We start from the raw sequence: 16,927 nt of genomic DNA, 5'->3' as shown, positions 1-16,927 counted from the left end.
TGCTTAGCCTTAGGAAGGAAGGAAGAAGGAAGGAAAGAAAGGAAAGGAAAGGAAAGGAAAGGAAAGGAAAGGAAAGGAAAGGAAAGGAAGGAAGGAAGGAAGGAAGGAAGGAAGGAAGGAAGGAAGGAAGGAAGGAAGGAAGGATAATTGGGGCCGGGGGAGAAGCTTTCAGTTTGTTATTAAAGTTCAATTAAGGTCCGGATCCATAAAAGATTCAGAAACACTTCTTAAAATATAAGGTATTCCTACAGGATTTTAAAAAAAATCAGCAGGATGAAGGGAGAGATAGTTTGAACTTTTTTTTTTAAATGTATAAAAAGGGTTTCACGGATGAGATATTCCCTTCTGATATTAATACAGACATATTAAGAGCCCATATGGTGTAGTGGTTAAATTGCTGGCCTGGAAACCAGGAGGTGTGAATTTGAGTCCTGCCCAAGGCCCGAAAACTGGCAGGGTGAGTCTGGGCCAATCACGAGGTGTCTGAGAGTTCTAGTCCCACCTTAGACCTGAAAAGCTGACTGGGTGATTTGGGGCCAATCACCAGGAGACAAGGTCACCAGGTGACCTTGAACGGGTGACCAGGAGATGATGAGTTCTAGTTTTACCTTAGGCATGAAAGTTTTGGTGACTTTGGGCTTTCTTTCAGCCCAATCCACCTTACAAGGTTATTGTTATGGGGAAAATAGGAGGAGGAAGGAATATTGGATATGTTCATTGGCTTGAGTTACCTACAAGGTAATAAAGGCAGGACATAACTTCAATAAATAAATAAATAAATAAATAAAACCAGCCCTGCCCAATAGATAGTTAAGACCAGAAGCTCAGCCTCCAGTCAAAAATTGTAGAGCAGAGATTAGATTTCTCTTTCCCTAATACTAGCCTTACACTCCGCTTTGATGGGGTCTCAAATTCCTGGAATAAAGAGAGAAAGAGAGAGAGAGGGAGGGAGGGAGGGAGGGAGGGAGGGAGGGAGGGAGGAAGGAAGGAAGGAAGGAAGGAAAGAAAGAGAAAGGAAAGGAAGGAAGGAAGGAAGGAAGGAAGGAAGGAAGGAAGGAAGGAAAGAAAGAAAGAAAGAAAGAAAGAAAGAAAGAAAGAAAGAAAGAAAGAAAGAAAAAGAAAGAAAGAAAGAAAGAAAGAAAGAGAGAGAGAAGAAAGAAAGAAAGAAAAGAAAGAAAGAAAGAAAGAAAGAAAGAAAGAAAGAAAGAAAGAAAGAAAGAAAGAAAGAAAGAAAGAAAGAAACCCAGGAAGTTTAAAGCTAGATGGAACCTCCGAGGATCATGGCGGTCTATCTCGAATTACTCATAGGAAATCTTTTACTATTTCAGCTGGTTCAGTTTTCCAATTTACACTTTGGAAGTCAAACTTGAAAGTGGGAGGGAGGAATTAACCAGGAAATTAAGGAAGGGAGTCCCTCATCCAACCCTTAATCCTTAAGTCTTTACCTTGTCATTTTGGTAAGCCGTCACCGCGATGAAGTCAGTTTCAGGGAAGACATATGTTCGGAAAGTGCTGTATGGTAGCTTGAGGATGTCATTCGCTCGGACTATGTGGAACCTCGGCTGGTACTTGTGCATGGAATTGAGGATGGTCTGTAAGAGAAGGGAGGAAGAGGAGGAAACAGGTTAAAAGCTAGGAAGAAAGGAGGGAAACTCTTCTAAAAGCATCGCTGTGTGAAACTAGCACACTCTTTTTATTTTAAAAAAAATCTGCTGATTGTTTTGTTTTCACGCCAGAAAAATCCCATGGCATCCTTCCTCCTCCAGTAAAGTAAGAAGAAGAAGAAAAAAAAAAAACACCCCAATTTTGGAGAAAGAAGAAAAAGAGGGAGAGGTTAGGATAAAATACCTTCGCAGGAATACTGCAAATCTCACAACAAATCAATCAATAACAGGATAGAGAAGCAAAGCGTCAGCAAAAAAATATTTTTTTTAAAAAAAAAAAGTCCTGAGGAACAAACAATCTCTTTCAGGATCAGCGCCCCCAAAATTTAACCCGAAGCTGAACTTTATTTTTATTTTTTTTAAATGTTGCTAGTTAGACACAAGGATGATTGGATACCGCTTGGCGGAGATGTAGAAATGGAATACATGCATAAAACGGTTTTTGCTCTGGTGGTAGAAGAGACGGAGAACAAAATATGAGAGAGAGAGACAAAGCCAATTTGGAGAGAGGGAATTGCTGTCTGGACAGATTTTTTTTTAGCAGACAAAAATATGAATGAAAGAGCAAAAGAAAAACAACAACTTTGTTTTAAAACTGCTGGCCCAGGTAAGGGAGACCTTTAGGGAGCTTCTTCAGGAGTAAAACTTTACAGATCGAGGGTTCAGGCTCAAATAATGTCTTACTTTGGGCCTAGACAGAGAAACTTCAGGTTGCTTGGTATGATTTTATGATACACGATGGGCTTTTTAAAATTAATATATTTATGATCAGTCCCAGGTCCTGGGAGAAGAATTATGGGGCAGGGAACGAGAATTGCCAGCCAAAGTGGTCATTCAGTGCCCAAACGGGATTATCTTGTTGCCAATGTTGTTAAGCGAATTGCATCCGTTGTTAAATGAATCCCGAGGTTGTTAAAGAAATCCGGCCTTCCCCTCTTGATCTGACTTGTAGAATCCAGCTGGGAAGGTCATAAATGATGGCCACTTGGACCTGTCGTAAATACGTTTCACAAGCGCCTGTCTCAGTCGTAAGTGTGTGGTAAGTCACATTTTCCAGTGCTGGTGCAATTCTGAATGCTTGCTAATTGAAGGGTTGCAAGTCTGTATTGGAGGGGAGTTTAGGAGACTTTTCCTGTGCTCCAGGCCATGTCTAGAGTTCTGTCTTTCAGGTTTCTCTTTCTCTGGTTTGTTTCTGATTAAACTGCCCCCCCCCAACTCTCCTGCCCCCACAAACCCTAGGCCTAAACCCCACCGAAGCTCATCAACGAATTACTTGAGCCCAAAACCTCAACCTTTCAAGCTTTACTTGGTGAGGAAGACCCCTAAACTTCTCCTTGCTCTTAAAGAAAATGTTAAAATTCGATCCAGATTCACAGAGGTCTCCAAACTTGGCAACTTTAAGACTTGGGGACTTCAACTCCCAGAAGTCTCCAGCCAGCAAAGTTCCCAAGTTTGGGGATCCAGAATTATATCCAATGCAGATTAATACGAGTAATTCTGACAGTTTAAAGGTAGGTAAGGAAAGTCCCAGTTCTCGGGGGGGACAATTGGAAGCCCCCTCTCCTCTCCTTTCTGGATTCCCATGGAAATCCAGAGCCTGTCCCCAAAAGATTTCTGCTTTGCCCCCCTTCCTCCCCACAAGAACACCGACTTCTTTGGGCCATCTCCTTTTCCTTCGACGGCTTCTAAGACGCTTTACTCCAGAATAAATCGGAATGAGCCAACAGAACGTCCGTTTTCTTTTCTCGCGGCCTCCCTAAGGCGCTAGTCCTCCGCACCTCAGCTGCAACCGAGGCAACCGACACACAGCGCAAATCGGATCCCCCCCCCCGCATTCTCAGGCGGGGGGTTTCACCGGAGCAGCTTTAAAACAAAGCGGGGGCGGGGGCGCACACCCCTATCACCTCTGCTTCCCACTTCCACGCCTCCCCACGAAAACCAGATCGGCCGGAGGATCTTCCGGAAGCGAAGCAAGATCCCTTTGGATCTCAGATCCTGTGGCGAATAAGCGAACGAGTCGCCGACGTTGCGCAACGGCGCCGGTTGCTTTGGGCGAAGAGAAGAAGCGCGGCGCAGAGCGAGCGCGATCCTAAAAACAGGCTCGCGGGGACGGAGAAGGTGGTCTGGGAACCGCCTGGCTCTCCCGAGCAAGTTGAAGAAAAACGGCGGGACCTCAACTCCGGTGCGCTTCTTCCACCTTCTAAGTGGTTCGGATCTTTACAAAGGGGGGCTCGGGCAGATGCGGAAAGTTCATTTCCAGATGATAGGTAGGTAAATAGATAGACAGACAGAAGATAGATAGATAGATAGATAGATAGATAGATAGATAGATAGATAGATAGATAGATAGATAGATAGATAGATAGATAGATAGATAGATAGATAGATAGATGATAGATAGATAGATAGATAGGCAGGCAGGCAGGCAGGCAGGCAGGCAGGCAGGCAGGCAGGCAGGCAGGCAGGCAGGCAGGCAGGCAGGCAGGCAGGCAGGCAGGCAGGCAGGCAGGCAGGCAGGCCGACACATACACACACATACACACACACAAAGGGAGAGGGAGAGAGATGGATAGATACCATGGATGGATGGGTGGATGGATAGGAAGGTGGGTGGATGGAGAGAGAGAGAGAGAGACGTAGATAGGTAGGTAGATGGATAGATGGATGGATGGAGAGAAAGAGAGAGAGAAAGATAGAGTGAGAGATAGGTAGGAAGGTAAGTAGGTACAGTAGTTGGAGACATGGATAGATATGGTAGATAGATACCATAGATAGATAGATAGAAGATAGATGGATGGATAAATAGGTATGGATGGATAAGAGATGATGGATAGATAGATAGATAGATAGATAGATAGATAGATAGATAGATAGATAGATAGATAGATAGATATGGATGGATAAGAGATGATAGATGGATGGGTGGATGGGTGGATGGGTAGATAGATAGATAGATAGATAGATAGATAGATAGATAGATAGATAGATAGATAGATAGATAGATAGATAGATAGATAGATATAGGCAGATCAACCACTCAATCGATCTAGGGTGATCCCCGTTACAAACTACTGTCCTTTGGATTCCCGAGCCACAATGGGTGACAATCCATAGGTGAATCCTATCAGATTTTACTCCCTTCTGGGACAGAAGCCCAGGCTGCTAGTTCGGCTACTAGTTCGAGTTGGGAGAGAAAAGTCCCATCACTCCCGAGGAGGCCTGGATGGGTGAGAGCTGCCCTGATGATTTGGCGCGGGGTTCCCTTCTGAAAATTAAGCGGGGGCGGTGGGGGGGAGGTTTTCCAAGCGACGAAGAAATGTAGTGACTCGGAAGTCACTAGACCCTGCGAGCTGAATGCAAGGATCTGGTAATGCAAGGATCCTTAACAGGGATCCGTTTCCAACCAGATCTACTGTAGCTGCCTCTGGTTCACGTGTCGAACAGCCCTGGGTTGGTCTCAGAAACGTTGTCGAGGTTTAAGGCTAAGGTTAAGCCCTAAACTTATCTAATTACTCACAAGGGACCGCCTGAACACGGAGAGGCATTCACACCTGCAAAGAGCGAACCGAATGGAAGTCAATCTCAAATCGGGCGCCGTTGGATTTGACCGGAGTTTTTTAGGTGGGTTCACAACCGTGTTTGGCCTTCCACTGGCGATTTTCAGGAGGATCTTCAGGAGGATCTACACCCCTTCCCCATTTTGGACCCCCAGAATAATATATTAATCATTATTTATTTTTTATATCTGCAGCATTTAACTCCCCTTTTCTTTTCTTTTTGGCACTTCACTCTTAATTCACCCCAGTCTATCCCTTTCCTGGGTTGCTAAATTCATTTAAACGGAGTTTAAATGAGCTGGAAGCTCCACATTTCAAACCATTTCATTTTTCACAAGCTACATGGTTTTTTTTAGTTTTTTGGTAGGGGGGGTGGCGGTGAAGGAAGCTTCGGTGAACTTCAAAAAGGCTTTCTCTCTCAAACCAGTTTAAAAAAAATAATTCTTGCGCCGGTCGGCCTTGCTTTGTGCCCCTTAGATGGGCCTGACTGATAATTCGAATTAAAGGAGTAGGTGAGACCGATCCTAAAAACGGAGGCAGCCAAGCTTTGATAAACCGCTTGCCGCTTGCTTTCCTCAATTGAGGTGGAAGCCTGAACAGCCTCTTCTTGGGGGATTTTATTTCTTTCTCTTTATTTATTCGATTTATACCGACACCCATCTCACCTATGTGACTCTAGGCAGACGCGTATGCTGTGCTTGTGTTCCCAACACGTTTCCCCTCTAGGGTGGGTTCGATCAAAACTCATCATTCCGATTTCACACGGCAGACCTCGAACCTGGCTACAAGGGCTAGGTTAAAATACGGCCAAGTTAGACTGTGGTTTAGGCTACCGTGGGAATCAGATCAGTGGTGGTTACAAGAAGGGGGAAATTAGGCTAGTTCACATCTCAGGCTTATCTCTTGCTCGAAGTACTGTTGAAAAGATTTGGACCGGAACCCAAACATCTAAACCAAAGGAAGGGATAGCGTTTAGACTTATATACCGCTCCGTAGTGCATTACAAGCACACTCTGAGCGGTTTACAAACGCTGCCACCCCGTCCAACAATCCGGGTCCTCGTTTTACCGACCTCGGGAGGATGGAAGGCTGAGTCAACCGAGGATGGAACAACAACAAGGAAGTCGGCCTCGCCTCCCGAAATACCCATTCATACACGCCAGTTAAACCGGGAGAATCGGGGTTTAAGCCAGAGTCTCGAACTTGCCCGTGGGAAGAAGAACGACTAAGCGCTTTTCGATTGCCATCGATTTCCGTTCAAATCAGAGGGGCTTTGCTTGCTTCTCTTTATTATGGGATGGAGAGCGGAAAGTCTCGAGCCTGCCCTTTCCTTGCCAAGCAAGCAGCACGTCGGAACGGCTGCTCCCGCTGCGAATTGCGCGCGTTTAAATTTGCTTTGAAGCGCGCTGTTAAAAAGTCTTACAAGCATGTGGGTGGGTGGGTGGGGGATAAGCCTCGCAGGAACGAAGGAGGGTCACAGTCCTCGCGCGAGGGAGAACCCCCCCCTCGCCATTTTTTGCTTCCTAGTCCCAAATCTTTGGGAGGACTCATCCCAAAGAGCCCCGAGGGCCTCTTTGATTTCCTCGACTCGCAAGTAAACCCCTCCGAAAGCAATTTCTGCGGGACGAGCAAGGCCCGCCCTGCAGCCACACACCCTTAATCCTCGCTACTACCCCTTTACTAGCCGCGTAGTAGGATGGCGTCCTTGAGGAATATCCCGAATATTCCTCCAGACCCGAACGGCGTTTCCTGGGAGGCGAGCGAGTGGGGTGCCCTTCTCTCCCTTAGCTAGGCTGGCCCTGCTTCCAACGAGGGCAAAGCCCCCGCAAACGACCGACTCGCGAGGAGGCGCTGCCGGTCCATCGAAGCGGAAAACCAAGGCAACAAGAGTACAATACAACCGGGAGGAAGATAGAAAAAGGAGCCGCGTTGAATTCTACGCCTTCCCCCGTTGCCAGCGAGCGCTTCTCGCTCGATCTGCGGGTAACGCTGCCCCCTTCCTCTCGGTCACCCCAGCTCCTTAAAAAATAAAAAAGCGCATTTCTTTTAAAAAAGGGTTCCCTGTGCCAAGCTCAGGCAGTCTTTCCCTCTTTCGGGGACGCCGGGACGTTGGGATCAAACAGATCCTTGCGCCTCGTTTTGTTCCCTGCAGACGGTTCTGGGTTTCCTTTTTTTTTTTTTGCGGGGCGGGTGGAGGGGTGGAAGGCAAAAATACTTCCACCCTGGCAAATATCAGGGGCCGAATTCTTTGGAGGCCTTAAGAAAAAGGCCTCGCCGTTTTTCTCCTCCTCCTCCCACCCCAACACAACCCCGTTCCCGGAGCATGTGAGGCTCACAGTTTGGGACGCGGTCCAACTCAGGGACAAGTTTAAGGCGAGATTCCCTGCGCTCAGTTAAAAGGCAAGAGGCCTTTGGAAGTATTCGTGGTTGGGAGGGAAAGAAGGAAGGAAGGAAGGAAGGAAGGAAGGAAGGAAGGAAGGAAGGAAGGAAGGAAGGAAGGAAGGAAGGAAGGAAGGGAGGAAGGAAAGAGGAGGGAGGAAGGAAGGAAGGAAGGAAGGAAGGAAGGAGATAGACAGAGGAGAGAGGGACGAATGGAGGAAGGAAGGAGAGAGAGATGAAGGAAGGAAGGAAGGGAGGAGACAAGGGGAGGAAAGAAGAAAAGAAAGAAGGGAGGAAGGAAGGAAGGAAATGAAGGAAAGGAGGGAGAAAGGAAAGGAGGAAGGAAGGAAAGGCGGGAGGGAAGAGGGAAGGAAGGAGGGAGGAGGGAGGGAAGGAAGGAGGGAGACAAGGGGGAAGGAAAGAAGAAAAGAAAGAAGGGAGGAAGGAAGGAAGGAAATGAAGGAAAGAAGGGAGAGAGAAAGGAAAGGAGGAAGGAAGAAGACAGATTAAGGAAGGAAAGGCGGGAGGGAAGAAGGAAGGAAGGAAGGAAGGAAGGAAGGAAGGAAGGAAGGAAGGAAGGAAGGGAGGGAGGGAGGGAGGGAGGGAGGGAGGAGGGAGGGATAGATACGTGTTGGAAACTGGCACTAAAACCACTCCTGCCCTTCAATCGACCAATTCTCTATGGGTTCCATTGAGATCTACATTGGGATCCTCTCACCATTTTTTTATCTCCCTGGCGAAGAGAAAGATTGTTCCCTGCTAAGCGCACCTTGATCTAGTGGGATAATGATGAAGATGATGGCGGGGTGGGGATTTTGAAGGAAGACCCTCCCCCTTCCTTCCTCACGGTCGACCTTCCCGGCCAAGATCCAAAGAGACCCGGGAAGGCGAAGAGAAAAATAGAGAGACCTTTAGCCTTTACAGTAGTGTATTAACCGTCTCATCATCCCTGCAGGCAATTCCTCCCTTTCCCTTGCCGGTTTTGCAGAAAGTTTTGTATCCTGAATCCCACCTTTTCCCCAAAGATATGACTTTTAATTTGGGGGGGGGCAGGGAAGGAACAGGGAGGAACTGACCCGGTAAACACTCTTGGGGGGGGCTGCAAAACAGGGAGAGACACCTCCCAAGCGTTAAAATGTGGATTCCCATCTCTTCAGCCATCTCAAAGGCGGTTTTTTTCCCCCAAAAGACAACCGGACTTTTTTTTTTTCCTTGAAGAGGTTTCGCTTCTCATTCCAAGAAGCTTCCTTCCGTTCTGGCGCTTCTTGGGATGAGAAGCGAAAAGGTCTTCAAGGGAAAAAAAAACAAAGAAACCAAAGAAAGTCCAGTTGTCTTTTCAAAAAAGCCTCTTGGTTAACTTGGTTAAATATCCCCCAATCACTCTCTTCAGCCACCTACTTACTCCTGGCCGGTTTTTATGGGAACTGTAGTAGCCCTACTTCAGGAGTTCAGCCGGGTGTCCCTCCTGCAAGCTTTTTTTTTTAGAGGAGGGGGACGTGGGAGTTGCACACACGTTTTCAAAGAGGCCTGAGCTGAATTTCCACCTGGCCGGAAAATTAATATCTACGTTTTTTAAACCGGATCCTGTTAGAAGTAGAGGCCGACTTGTGCCCACGATCAGAATCTTTGCTTTTTCCCCCCTCCCCTTTTGTAAGATACACCTGTAATTCAACTTGTTTTCTTTATTCCCTTTCCCGGAGGAAAGAGAGAGAGAGAGAGAGAGAGAGAAAAGACCTTTTCATAACCTCTTAAAGTGAGTGAAAAAGGAGGTCAAGTTATAACACAACAAACGAAGTCAAGATTTATGGAAATAATTCCTCCGTCCCTTTTCCTTGCTTGAAACGTCTAAAGTGATTTTAATGAATAAGGTCTTTTAAAACAAAAAAACAAAAAAAATCCGATTTCTCCTGCCCTGCCTAGGTTCCTCCAGAAGCGCCCATTACTCTTCTTTTGCCGCAATATCAAACGTAAAAATAAAATTATTTCTCTCTCTCTCTCTCCCCCTCTTTCTCCTCTCTCTTTCTCCTTTCTTTCTCCCTCTCTCTCTCTCTCTCTCTCTCTTTTGCTACCCCGCTGTAGCAAACTAGTGTAGGGCTCCCTTTTATTAAATTGGATTTTCAGCTACTTCTGTGAAGTAGAAATACGTTTTAAAATATATATTTTAACACCGACGGTGGAGAAAAGTTTACTCTAAATGTGACATGATTCTGTTTTAAGGGGTTTTATTTCCAGGACGGAGAATTGCTGTCTAAGGTTTGAGAAAGGTGAGCGCAAAACTAGCTAGGCGATAATCTAAGATATGTATGTATGTATGTATGTATGTATGTACCTATGTACTATATATAGAGAGATATAGATATTTAGACTTATATTTAGACATACATACAATGAAAAGGCACAGTGTATAGAAATTGTGCCTTTTTAAACCGGACTCCTGGGGAGATAATTCAGTTTTCAAACGCTTCCAATCTCTCAGCTCAAATGCCATTGTCCCAAATCCAGTTTAGCAACTTCCGGGACCCATTTTCCCCACCGCAGAATATTTCTCAAGGGGTGGGATGGGTGTGTATCCAGCCCCCTTTTGACATTGGGAAACAATTGGGCAAAAAGAAGGAAGAGCTTAAACACCTTACAAAACGGACAGCGTGCCGTTTCGTTAAGTCTCTCTCTCTCTCTCTCTCTCTCTCTCTCTCTCCACCCCGCTTTTACGACTTTCCTTCGGCTGATTGCAAAAAATAAAATAAAAAGAGTTTGCAGCTTTTTCGAGAATGAATTGGCTTGTCTGAGAGCCGGGGGAGGGTCGGTGGGGGAGGAATAAAAATAAAATTCCGAAAAATCTTCCCCGGGTATCAACTCTTTTATCTCCTGTTCGGCCGGCAGTTCGCGGATCCTGGCGAAAATTCGCTTCCCTCCGAATTCAAATCTCTATACCCCCCCACCGCCCCTCCCCGAGGAAATTTGCGACCGGTTTTCTCTCCTCTCCTCCGCCAACCTTTCTTTAAACAACAACAACAACAAAATATCTGTTGATCCGAATGGGGGCTTCGCTTACCTAACTACCCGTCGTCGCCTGTGAATCCAAACCGGAGAAAAGCCGGTCATTTAATATTCTTCCAGCAAGCGACGGGTGCAAGAGAGAAATATCTCAGTGGTGTTCGTTTGGTTTTTTTTTTTTTTGCCATGGGAATTGGGGTGCTGGAGTTGGAAGCCACGCGGGGTACGCCAAGGAGAATCGGAGGGGATCGTGTGTGTGTGTGTGTGTGCGTTGTTGTTGTTGTTCGCTTCTTGCTTTACTGCTTCCCTCGCCTTCCTCCACCCACCTTAGATTAGAAACCCGGCTTGCTCTGAACTTTAAGCTCCTGATAAGAGAGTGCGGGGGTCGCGTGGATTTATGGCTTTCTGATTAGAGTCTTCCCTTCCTCCACCCCCCCTCCTTTTCGGAATCAGGCGACTGGGGTGGAATAAAAACCCCCAGGTACAATCCGTTTGAAAGTTGCCTCCTTCCCCAGACAGAAAGAGGAGACGCGCCAACTTTATCCTGTGCAAATATTGAAGCGAAGATCCTATCAAGATCGTCGCAAGAGTATTTGTTATTTCGTTTTCATGCACCTAGCTTCTCTCTCTCTCTCTCTCTCTCCCTCTCTCTCTCTCTCTCTCTCGCGAAGGTTGGAAAGGTGTAAGGAGGAAAGATCGCTTCCACCCAGCACTGGGGTCTGTGGGGGCGAATTAGGAACAGGGACCTCGAGCTGGCAGTGGCTGGACAACCCCCACCCCTCACCCCCCAAACGCTGGGGCTGGGCCGAGAACCTGCACCCCGGGCTGCCTTGAAGAAAAGGCCTTTCAGAGAGAACGAAAAGGCGGCGCCCGGCCTGCCCGCGCTCCAGTTCCCAATGGAGTGATTCTCTGAAGATAAAGACACGTGTCAACGGCGTAGGATTCCACCCCGGCAGAAGGAAAGAGCTAAAGTTAGAGACGAGGGAGGTGGGGGGAGGAAGGAAGGATGGAAGGAAAGAAGGAGAAAAAGAAGGAAAGAAGAAAGGGGAGGGAGGGAGGGAGGGAAGGGAAGGAGGAAGAGAGAAACACAGAAAGAGAAAAAAAGAAAAAGGGCAAGGAGGAAGGAAGGAAGGAAGGAAGGAAGGAAGGAAGGAAGGAAGGAAGGAAGGAAGGAAGGAAGGAAGGAAGGAAACAGGGAGAAGGCAGGCAGACAGGAAGAAGGAAGAAGGGAGGAAAGGGAAAGAAGGAGAGAGGAAAAAAGAGAAAGAGGAAGAAAAGAATGAAAGAAAACAGCAAGAAAGGGGAGGAAACAAAGAAAGGAAAGGAATGGAAGGAAGGAAACGAGGAGAAGCAGTCAGGAAGGAAGAAGGGAGGAAAGGGAAGGAAGGAAAGAGTAAAAAAGAAGAGAAAGAAAAAAAGAAAACAGTAAGAAAGGGAAGGAAACAAAGAGGGAAGGGAGAGAGGAAAGGGAAGGGAAAGGAAAGGAAAAGGAAGGAAGAAAAGGAAGTCAGTTGCCCACTTACAAATCCATGCTTGTCTGATATGTTATTGGTGAGCTTCAGCTTATGGAAGGCCACTGGCTTGGCCATCCACTGCTCGCCCGTCGCTGGACTGTCCGGATGGATGTACATCCTCTTCGGCATCTCCGGGTCGGCCTTGCCGGCCACCATCCAACGCGAGTTGTGGAACTTGTAGCGACAATCGTCGGCGGCCACAATATCCATCAGCAGGATGTATTTGGCTTTCTTATCCAGGCCGCTGACCCGAACTTTGAAAGGGGGGAACATCCGTCTGGAAGCGAAAGAAAGAGAGAGAGAGAGAGAGAGAGAGGAAAATAACTCGCAGCGCAATTCCAAGGCGGTGGTTCTTATTCATCGCTTTATTAGGAATAATTGTGTTTTGCAGCACACACACACCCTTATTATGCACCTGCCTGGTTATTGTCTAGTATTAAATGCCACAATTCTCGATCAATGTCCTGCTCGGACGGGGCTGAATTTCTCTGTATCCCCACTTCCTATTATACAGCACCCCCTTTTTTAAAAAATGGGGGAGACTTGCTTTACTCCTGAGTAACACGCCACTTTGCTCTTTTTCCTGGACGCTCCCCCCCCCCATTTCAGGTTTACTCGGGGAAGGGTGTGTGTCTTAACTCCTCCGAAACTCTGAGCAATTACTCCGGAGTAAAGCCTCTTCCCTTCTCCTCCCCAGCCCCGGGATTGTCCCGGTTTTAGCCCTGCGACCCAGCCGGCCCTGGTTTTCTTCCTTCGCTATTAAACAAGCCTCGGGGGGCCAAGGACAATCCAGACGAGCATTCGGGTTAGGAAATACAGGGAAATAATTCTCTGTAGGATTCAATATACATTGAAATTATCTATCTATCTATCTATCTATCTATCTATCTATCTATCTATCTATCTATCTATCTATCTATCTATATCTATCTATCTATCATCTCTTATCCATCCATATCTATCTATCTATCTATCTATCTATCTATCTATCTATCTATCTATCTATCTATCTATCTATCTATCTATCTATCTATCTATCTCCTTTGAGGGCTTCTAAATTTTTGTGATCAGTCCAAACCTCGAAAGGAATTTTGCTTTATATTGCAAGATATATATTGAATCCGAGAGAATTACACCGTGTTTCCTAAACACAGTGAATGAATTTTGCTTTATAAACCTTGAAGAAGGCTTAAAACAATAAGCCGGTTTCCCATTGCAAGTTGTTTTCTTTCTTTCTTTCTTTTTTTAAACCCAACTCTTTCTATACCACCTGCGGGTTCATTCTGGCCATTTTCAAGACAGGTACTCTCTATTCTATTGAGCGCCTTGTACACGGAAATAACCGGAGTTAGGATCTGTGCCGAAAATGCTGATATTACGAGGAGGAGGAGGAGGAGGAGGGCGATTATTACAGATGGCCCCTTTGTCTCGATTTAAAAATAAAAAGGAAAAAAAAACAACAACCCAGAAATCTGGATTCAACGCCTTTCTTGTCTGGGAGAAAAAATAGAAACTTGTTTGGGGTTTGACTTATAAATCGTGTTGGAGGTTGGCTAGATCGCACTGAGGGCTGAAGAAGACTTAAAAGAGGGGGGGGGGAAATAGAGGACCCCTTTATTAATAGAAGGAAAAAGTGATTATTTTTAAAAAAACTCGAACAATAGGCCACTGGAAAGAGAGACAAACTGAGGGAAAGGAGAGAGAGAAAAAAAAGGCATAGGGAAAAAACGCTCTCTGTTAAAACCAACAACCCCTTTGAATGTCTGCGAAATTAAAAAGGGTTCGGGAGGGCTTAGGAGGATGTGGGGGGGCAAAGCAGGGGTACCAATGACACCCCCCCTCCCATCCAGATTCAAATCAATTTAACCGGCCTCAACGCTGTGTACGGCCTCTATTTCCCAACGCAGAAAAGCGGTGTGTGTGTGTGTGGGAAGAGAAGAAATAAAAACCCGATTCGTCTTCGCTTTTCTCTTTCTTTCGCTTGAATTTACTCGTGAGGAGACCGCGCGAGTTCTCTCTACTTCGGGGACCGGATCCTTTGACCGCTAGGCCACCTTGCAGGCTTCCCAGACTTTTTGTTACACCTATCCTAAGGGGATCCTAAGGGGTTTTCCTGCCAGCTGCCCCCTCCCCAGATCACCAACTATTTCCAGGTGTGGCTTTCCAGATGTTTGAACATAAAAACAGAAGGTGGTGTTTTGTTTTGTTTTTAAATCCTTCTGATTTTGCTCATTGATGAGAGATACAGCAAAGAGACCGGCAAGAAATATTTTAAAAAGGAAAGGAAAGGAAAAGAAAGGAAAGGAAAGGAAAGGAAAGGAAAGGAAAAGAAAGGAAAGGAAAGGAAAGGAAAGGAAAGGAAAGGAAAGGAAAGGAAAGGAAAGGAAAGGAAAAAAGAAGGAAGGAAGGAAGGAGGGAAGGAAAGTGAGAGAGAGAGAGAGAGAGAGAAAGAGAAAGAGAAAGAAAATTTTAAAATAGAAATAAATTGCACTTGAATATATAGCCTGAATTCCTGAATAGTGTTTAAGGAATAAGAATCAGAATTCTAAGGGGATCTTCCAGGGAATGCTGCTTCCAGGCCCCTGGTCAAGCCCTCCACCCTCCAAGCCCCCATGTCTGAAACCAACCCTCTGCCCTTGTATCCGGATTTTTAGGTAGCTCCAAAATGGAAGCCCACCTCCAGGTAAACGTGCTTTCCCCTCAGCTATCAGCTTAAATATTTGGGATGCAAAGGAAGGCGAGAACTCGGGTCAGATGGGGGGAAAAAGCAATGCCCGAAGTGAGAAATTGCAAGGATTATTATTAGCAAGGTGGCGAAGCCTCGTCTCTTGGAAAGAATGGAATTAGTTTCTTCCCTTCCTCACGGAAAACACCAACAGTGGTTCTGGAAATTATATGATTGTTCTTTTACTTCTTACTCTTTTTCTGCACTTACTTCAAAAGGGCACAGTGATGGGATTATTTTATTGTTAATTGGACACAGACTGAATTCTCCGTAATACATACTCAAAATCCCTCTGCATATATATATATGTGTATTATAAATTATTATTATTGCTGTTTTAGTGTTATTGGACAAGGGCTGAATTCTTTCCTCTCTCCGCACTATATACCAAAAATCCTCCTACATATAGATTAAGATTGCTATTCTGTTATCATTATTATTGAACAAGGCCTGAATTCACCTTCTCTCCACAATAAATACGATCAATCCTTCTTCATATAGATTGTGCTATTTTATTATTGTTAGCCAAGGACTGAATTCTTGCCTCTCTTCACAATAAGTAATAAGAGATCATTCTGCATGCTGCAAATCATTCTTGTTGCTATTTTATTATTATTGGACAAGGACTGAATTCTCCTTTCCACAACAGAGAATAAAAATCCTTCTGCATATATTTAAATGATTGCTATATTATTATTATTACTATTATTATTACTATTATTACTATTATTATTATTGGATAGGGACTGAATTCTCCCTCTTTTCATAATAATTAGCAAAAAAACCCTTTTGCATCTGTAGAATTATTGCTACTGCATTATCACTATTATTGGACAAAGACTGGATTTTCTCCCTCCACAGTAAATACTAAAATCATTCTGGCTAAGTTATTATTGTTGGCCTTGTTAGCTCGGGAACCTCAAAAATGTCATCTCTACCCAGGCAGAAAGTACTCTGGGTACTTTTCAATGCACTACATAACTCCAAAAGGGAATAGCGTCATATATTCTTATTTTATGATGATAACACAAGGGCTGGGTTTTTCCACCCAGCCCTGCAGTCCATAAACACCAACCATCATCCCGCATAATGCATTATTATTTCTATTTATTCCTAATTCTTTTTTTTTTCCTGTGCAACTTAGCTTGTACCTGTACAGGGATAACGACTATATTGTTGTGATTGTGGTTATAATGGTGGTTATTGATGACTAAGTTTGTTTTTCCTCTCCTTCCCAGTAAAACTTGCTTATTGTTCTTATTATTAGCGGGTCACGATGTGGAGGGGAGTGGGAGTGGGTGGGATGTCTTCCTTACCTTCCCGATTTCGTGATCACCATCTCGGTGCCTAGTTTGTGGAATTCGTCCCAAAGGTCTTTAGCTTCCAGCGTGACTTTGGGGTCGTCTTCCACCTCTTCTTCCGGCTCCAAGCTTTTCAGGGACCGCAGATGGGCAGCCTGGTGATGATGTCCGAGAGCCGAGACGTGCAAGCCGGCCTCGGCGGCGGCTCCAGCCAAGCTGGGATCCGTCAAAGGTTTGGCGAGGGCGGCGGGAGGCAGAGCCAGAGCCGGGAAGAACGAAGGCTGGGCGGCCGCTAAGAAGGCGGACATGGGGAAGTCGGCTGGCCTGGGCGCGTGGAAGGGGTGGTAAGCCATCGCAGCCCCCGGGAACGCTGGATCTCTCATCGGGACATCCACAAAGCCAGGAGGGAAGAGCGAGGCCCCCAGGCCGAAAGGGCCAGAGCGGGGAAAGAGGACGAAGCCGGCGGCGGAGGCGGAGGCGGCGGCCCTCTGAATTTCAGCCCGGCTTGCTTGGCGCTCAGCGGCGGGGGTCTAGTCAGTTTCAACCCGCCGGTACTTTCAGCCAGGCTGCCGTCTTCGGGTCCCTTCAAGGACTTGGCCAAGAAGGAAGGGAGGGAGGGGGGAAAGAGGGAGCACCGCAGAAAATGGGGGTGGTGGTGGGAGAGCCCAGAGCCCCCCTTCCACAAACAGCCCCCTCCCGGCGCCCCTCCCGCGATTGGAAACCTCCGGGCTGGTTCCCAGACGCCCAGAGGGGGCTTCTTTCGCTGCCACCAACGGGAGGGAGTCCGCGGAAG

The 16,927-nt window shown here is 46.2% G+C and overlaps 1 protein-coding gene across 1 annotated transcript in view; it reads right to left on the bottom strand.

Annotated features, from left to right (window-relative positions):
• TBX2 (T-box transcription factor 2) overlaps positions 1–16,671 on the bottom strand; it is a 47,650-nt gene extending 30,979 nt beyond the window's left edge. The window contains 3 exon segments of the mRNA XM_087924884.1: positions 1,446–1,592; positions 12,118–12,385; positions 16,150–16,671. Of these exon segments, the coding sequence (XP_087781010.1) occupies positions 1,446–1,592; positions 12,118–12,385; positions 16,150–16,517 (783 nt within the window). The 5' untranslated portion in view covers positions 16,518–16,671.
• Positions 16,672–16,927: the final 256 nt, after the last annotated feature.

Source organism: Pseudonaja textilis, chromosome 1, assembly GCF_049901715.1.
Source record: "Pseudonaja textilis isolate UNSWEBS1 chromosome 1, rPseTex1.2, whole genome shotgun sequence".
Taxonomy (NCBI): Eukaryota; Metazoa; Chordata; class Lepidosauria; order Squamata; family Elapidae; genus Pseudonaja; species Pseudonaja textilis.
The sequence above is the reverse complement of the archived record's forward strand: the minus strand, read 5'-3'. Positions and strand labels throughout refer to the sequence as shown.